Genomic DNA, 6,614 nt, shown 5'->3' with positions numbered 1-6,614 from the left:
CATATATCACGAAAAGAGAGGGGAGCAGGCTCTTAAGGAAGGAGGAGAGAGAGAGAAGAGATGTGTTCCTGAAATGCACCCTTTCTTCCTAAGTCGTCGTCGCCTTTGTAGATAAGAGAAAGAAAGACGTAAGCGAGATGTACAACAGGAGAGCTCAGAAAAGGATACGAACAATGGACCCACAGAAGGACATCTAGATATCAAAGAAGTAGAGGAGAGGGGAGGGAAGCGTCGCAGGAGAGAAGATGATGAACACTGAGAAGAAGCCAAGGGGAACAGTCCTTTCTTCCTAAGAGAAGAAGAAGAAAAGAAAGCAGTCGCTGAAGGAGAGAACTTAGAGGGAGAGCGCAATGAGAAGAAGAGAGAGGGCAGATGTGATAAAGAAGGAAAAGTCGAAGAGAGAGACAAAGAAGGGAAGATGGGACCGGCCGATGTCTCTCCTGGACGAATCGATGGTCTCAAGGAGTTCCAGTAGGTTCCCTTCAAGCTCTCGATGCTGCTCTCTCTTCTTAGTCTCCCCCAAGGCACTTGGCCCGCATTAGCTGTAACATGAAGAGAAGGAGAGATGAAGACAGAAAGAAAAAGAAGAAGGGGGAGAATGGAGAGATTGACAAGTGTGGTGGATCTCTGCATCCGGAAGAATACACACGACCAAAAAGACCAAGCTGGTGATATCCCGGCTTGCAAGACAAGAATAGATTCTCCGAAGCCTCCCTCCTTCTTCTTCATGATCTGCGATTCTTTTTCTTCTTCTTCTTCATGAGAGAGAGCAACCAAAGAGAGAAGTCGACTTTCGGGAGAAAAGGCGAGTGTATTCGAAGGAACTGATCACTTTCATCGAGTGAAAAAGAAAAGGGAGGAAGAGATATGGTCGCATAGGGTGTATATACACTCGAAACAAACTTCCTTTCCTCTGAGATGAGAAGGGAAACTAAGGAGAGAGATTGAAAGGCTCCGTGTATTTACACGAAAAAAGGAAAACGATGGAGGAACGGTAGAGAGAAATGACATGGCTGAGGAAGTTACTGCTGCTTAAACTTTCCTGTGGTTATTCCCGTTGCCACAAGAGATAAATGGGTGCAGTCGCTCACTGGACGTCATGCTGTAGATACACCCCAGCCTCTCTCTGTATCTACTCCTAGTTGAAGATCTCTGACGTGCGCAGAGTTAAGAAGACTGCCCAACAAAGGAAAATAGCTCGAAGGCTGGTCATTTCTTTCTCACTAGCTGAGACACGACTGATATTCATCAAGTAGTATCCATGTATCTTTGGGTGTACATACACCCCACATCTTCAAGAACACGGTGTATGTACACTTTAAAGGCTGTACATACACCCGAAACACAGCCCTGCCCGCTTGCCTTATAGCACCAAACAGTCGCAAGCAACATTTTGTTCCCCCCTTAAACTTTGATCTTATCCCTTTTCTTCCTGTACGTCAAGTGAGTCTACTGTAGATACACCTCCTTTACACATCCAAGGGACGTTTTTCATCTTCCCTATCTGTTCTTCCGTCTCTGTCTCCAGGGTGTTCTCGTCAGTTCCAGAACGAATGACGACGGCTCCTCCTGCTTCGGATGTCTTCAGAATGACAAGCTTCCACAGCGTATCTTCTGACTTTCTGTGACGATCTACTCAATTCCCCGGAATAGTCCAGTCTCGAAGAAGAAAAGGGGCACAAGAGAACTGAAAGAAGCAGATGGCTGTAAAGAAAAGACCCTTCAAAGATGAGGAAAGAAGAAGAAAACTCGCCTGTCAACTTGATCTTCTGCCCCTTGGGCTGTATCATGGTCGGGCCGGCGGATGTCTTGTGAATGTTAGCTGCGGAGAACGGGAACTTCTTGTCTTAAGGAAAATGTAGGCTAGGCGAATGTCTTTCAGAAGCAGTCTCTTTGCTCTTAAATCCTCGTAGATCTCCTGTAGGGTGGAACTCAAGTTCATTTCCTAGGCACCCATTTCTACACTGTTACAACACGCCCGTCTCTTGAGCCCAACGGTTGACAGCTATCATGTCCTGTCTCCTCTACCCGCCATTTGCATGCAAATGCATGCACACAAATACACATCTTCTTGAAACCTTTGTGTAGATACAATGGATGGCCCAAGCAGGCATGAGAAGGCGCTCCGTCTGCTTCAAACCTTTCAGACAAGTCCAACCTCTCAATCTCTAGTTTTCTTCTCCCCTAGTGACCCCTCTCTTGGTCTTCTCTTATAACTCTCTCGAGCTGCCTCATCCATGACTTCTGACGGCACACCTGCTTTCTCACTTCTACACCGTTGTGTACCTTTAGACCGCCCAGGAGAGTGGTCTCCTCTTTATCTCTTCTTAGGCTCCTCACGTCAATGCTATCATTCGTTGTTCTTCAGTCTTAACCACTTCTCCTGTCTTGCCCTGTCCGTTCTTTCTCTCCTTTTCTTCCTCTGTGTCTTACCTTCTGTCTCCGTCCTGAGTGCCAGCGTGACTTATTCTGTTGATAGGAGGCTCTTTTCGCCTCTTGCCTAGTAGGTAGATACATCGGTGGGCTCTATGCCGTAGTGGTGATGTCTATCAATGACTGGGTGCGGCCATGTGTAGATGAATCTTTTCTTTACGTACAATGAAAGGGGAGAGAAATATCTGCCCACTTTTCAGAGTTGATAGATAAGACGAGAAAGGTACAGTCATCTCTCTCTCTTTCTTCGTTCTTTTGTGTGTTTCATTTCCTCTGTCTTCTCTCTATATCTTCGCAACTGGAGAGAAGTCGAGGGGGAGGGTTTGTCTATTTCTTCCTTCTTGTCTTGTTTATTATGGAATGGTAATCCTATCCATGTGAGGTGTAGATACACCCCCCGAACCGTGTGAATACAAATCATCTTCTCATCATCTCATTCACTATACAAACTACGCAGCGTCTCCTTCTTTTTTCTGCAGGGCAACCAACTGGTTTAAATCCCATGACCCTATCACTCATCCCTGAGTCTTCTCTTCTTATCTCCCCTTTCCTAGTATCTCGACTCCATAAACCACATCCCCCCTAGAGATGAAACACATCTCTACGTCATGACGCCAGTGCACTCTCCACCCTGTATTTCTAAAGAAGTAAAGATTCTCATCATCTCTTTATTCTCCTCTTAAGCCTCTCTCTGTCTCCTAACTATCTCTATCATCCAGCTTTCCCTCTATACCTTCTCCTCTTTCTTTGTCTACTCCTTACCTTCTATCCTCGGTGGGGTGTCTCTGTCTCCCCTCTCTCCGTACCAGCGCCACCATCTCATCTGACCCTTCATTTATCAAGGGCCGTCTTTGATGGTGTTTCTTCTTACATCGAAATCCTTTCTTTCTTTCTCTCTTGAAGGAATTCGAGAACGTCAGGAATGTAGCTAGAATATCAGGAAGAGGAATGTCTACGCCTCCTTGCTGGCCTTAATCAAGACGTCTCACGTTAACAACATCTCTATGTAGAAGTATACCTATCTATAGACGTATAAGTTGAGATAGATAGATAGATAGGTAGACAGAGAGATAGATGTAGGTGGTGATGTACATATCATTCGAGAAGACCTTGTTGTTTTCAAGTGCCGTTCTTGTTATGTGAAAGGGCAAGACATTTGATAGAGACTTCAAGAGCCTCGGGTTCTATTGCTTTCTGTCTACCTTCTTCTCTCCAGTGTATATACACCTGAATCTGTCACGTCCGTTCAGTGATATTATCGGTCTCCCTAGTTATCTGAGGCATAAACACATATGTTTTCGTCAGCTCAGTCGGCCTTCCCACCTTCTCCTCTCTCCATCGGCTCTGCCTTTCTCTCTTTGCCTCCTTCTATTCCTTTTTTACCCGTAAGCTCTTTATCTGCTGAAGACTCAGAGGGCTCGCTCTCTCATCTTTCGAGTACAATGATGTAACTAGCATCTCTGAACTGCGTCAGATATCTAGCTCCAAAGACTTCAGAAGAAGAAAAGAAAGAGAGAGAGACGGTCATTTTACACTCCCTCGCGTACATACATATATATACTGAAGCAATGGATCATCGGCTTATAGACGGTTTTACTCCGACAATGGGTTATCTATCAGGCACGGCCAGTAAGAACGAAGAGAAAGAGAAGAAAAGAGAGACTTCTTTCTCTCTATTTCTCCTTTTTCCTCATAACCCACCTCGACTCCGACCTTCTTTCTATACACTGACACCATGGCGCTATACCCTTCTCCTCCTCTTCTCCATTACTACACTCTCCATTACCTATGCTCTTGACTCTCCTTCTTCTCCCTCTCCTTCCTCTTCTTCTTCTTCTCCGTCTCCCCCTCTTCTTCCCGAAGCCTTCCAGCGAGCTACCGCGTGGGGAACCTACCGACCAGCGACTTTTTTCTCGGTGAAGTCTTCAATGCATGCGCATGGCTTGCTCACGGGATTAGCCTGGGGTGGAGAGGGCGTTTGGAGTGAAGGAGAGAAGATCGAAGAAGAGAGACGGAGAAAGAAGAGAGAAGAACAAGAGAGAAAGAGGAAGATCAAAAGAAAAAAGACACAGGAAGAAGAAGAAGATGAAGCTTTGTGGGGCAATCTCAGTGGAACGAAGGAAGCCGACCCTTCAGAAGATGACGGAGAAGAAGAGCGTCTTTACACAAAAGCCGAAAGTGTAGAGATTGAGCTGGAAAGTAAGAAAAGAGAGAAAGTGTATCACCATATCCAAGAAGAAGATATAATCCAAGATGAAGGCAAATGTCTTCTACTACAAGAGAAGACGCAAAGTGTGTGTGAAGGCGTGAGATTCACCTGGGAAGAGCACGATGGCATTTACTATGGATCTCAGGTAATTACACATACAAGAAGAAAAGCGGCATCTCTGAAAGAGAAGAAGAAGATGGAAGATCTTAAGATCCGAACCACCTTTGTAAAGCATCCTTCCTTACCGGATCAAATCTTCTCGTATCGAATATCGGCGACACTGAATCAGGGGACAGCGAGAAAAAAGACGCATGATCTTTCTCCAAAGAAGAAAGGAAGAAAAGAGAAAGATCATGAAGAAGATGAAAGAGAGAAAGCAAGAGAAACGAAAGTCGAGGAGGGGAAGATCTCGAGAGATCGCATCAAAAAGGAAGAAGAAGAAGAGGTAGAGAAGAGAAAAGGAGAATCTTCCTTAGCATCTCTCTTCATATATGTCACCTCAGAAGATGAAGATTTTGGGGTGTATGTACACCCGAAAATGAAGGAAGACAGGAGCGAAGATAACCCAAATGCGAAAAGACGAAATCGACTATTTCTCCTAGGCAAAAATGACCCAGCTGGTGAAGACTTTCTCGTTGTTGTCGAAGCCTTTCAAAAGAAAAGAGAAATCTCTTCTTCTTCCTCTTTGGATGACCTGCAGAGTTCTTCCCCTCTTCCTCGTATGTCTTATCGCAGTCTTCTCCTAACCAGCGCAGAAAGACAAGCGTGGGATGCGGGGACCCATATCAGCCAGATGCTTTCTTCGGCTTCTTCTGTAGCAAGGAAGGATGAAAAGAACAAGAAGAAGACGAAGAAAGAGAAGAAGAGAACGATAGAAGAAGAGCGCGAGGAGGAGAAGAAGAAGCATTTCTCAAGCAGACTCTTAGATCGAGCGCGTACCTTGTCAAATACAGAAGATGCCGGGGCGAATTTCATAGCTATACAAATTCTTGGAGTCCTTTCTTCACAGAGGGAAGAAGAAGATGAAGAAGAGAAGGAAGAAGGAGAAGAAGAAGGTGAGGTAGTTGTAGACGTGCATTTCTTCATGAATGGCGTCTTGTCTTCATCTTCTATAGAGGCGAGTGGTGCCAGGAAAGAAGAAGAAGAAAAGAACAAGGAGGAGAAGGAAGATAGCTTGAAAAGGGAGCGAAAAGGTACGGATCAGATAGAAGGAGATCTATGTGACTATGAATGCCTATCATCTTTATCTATAGAAGAGATAGATCGACGTATAAATCGACTCCTTCATTTCGCTCACAACGGGGACATACCCAAACAAAATCTCTCCTCCTCTTCTTCTTCTTCTCTGCCTTCTTCTTATTTAACTTTTTTCTCATCTTTCTACTCTCGTCTATTTCATCGGCATCTTTCTCATGTCTTTCCTCCTCGAGAATCTTCTTCTTCTTCTTCTCTTCATTCTCTCCGCTCTCAGATGATAGCAAATCTCTTAGGCTCGAGGGGCTACTTCACAGGAGATCTTCCGGTTACGCGCTTTCGCCAATCTCGCTTTTCTTCTTCTTCTTCTTCTCCTAAGAGCGGCGGCCGAGGGAATTCTTCTCTTTCTTCTACCTTCTTTCATGACGACAATAGGGTGGGGCAAGAAGAAGATGAAAATGAAGAAGATGAAGAATCTCTTCTTTCTGCTTCTTCTTCGAGACAACAGCACCCTCATAAGAAGAAGGAACAACGTCTGCTTCCTTTCCTCTTACCAGACATAGAGATGTTTTCTTTCGTACCGAGTCGTGTGAAGTTCCCTAGAGCCTTTCTATGGGACGAGGGCTTCCATCTGCTTGTCGCTCGGCCGTGGAATTCTCTCTTAGCTCTGCAGAATCTCTCTTCATGGATGGGTCTCATACATCAAACTGATCTCATAGCTGATGGTTAGTCGCTCTGTTACCTACCCCCACAACTTCTCTCTCTTCATGAAGAAGTC

At 45.1% G+C, this 6,614-nt stretch overlaps 2 protein-coding genes across 2 annotated transcripts in view; one reads left to right on the top strand and one right to left on the bottom strand.

Moving 5' to 3' along the window:
• The window catches only part of CSUI_010104 (glucose inhibited division protein a subfamily protein), a 9,565-nt gene extending 7,646 nt beyond the window's left edge, over positions 1 to 1,919 (bottom strand). The window contains exon 1 of the mRNA XM_068070209.1: positions 173 to 1,919. Coding sequence (XP_067917815.1) covers positions 173 to 729 — 557 coding nt within the window. The 5' untranslated portion in view covers positions 730 to 1,919. The remainder of the gene's footprint in view (positions 1 to 172) is intronic.
• Positions 1,920 to 2,978: 1,059 nt separating this feature from the next.
• The window catches only part of CSUI_010103 (mannosyl-oligosaccharide glucosidase), a gene marked incomplete at its 3' end in the record, with an annotated part of 7,695 nt that continues 4,059 nt past the window's right edge, over positions 2,979 to 6,614 (top strand). Inside the window, exon 1 of the mRNA XM_068070208.1 lies at positions 2,979 to 6,561. Within this exon, the coding sequence (XP_067917814.1) occupies positions 4,002 to 6,561 (2,560 nt within the window). The remainder of the gene's footprint in view (positions 6,562 to 6,614) is intronic.

This window comes from Cystoisospora suis (assembly GCF_002600585.1).
Source record: "Cystoisospora suis strain Wien I chromosome Unknown contig_6667, whole genome shotgun sequence".
NCBI classification, from domain to species: domain Eukaryota; phylum Apicomplexa; class Conoidasida; order Eucoccidiorida; family Sarcocystidae; genus Cystoisospora; species Cystoisospora suis.
This window is presented reverse-complemented; position numbering and strand designations above follow the sequence as displayed.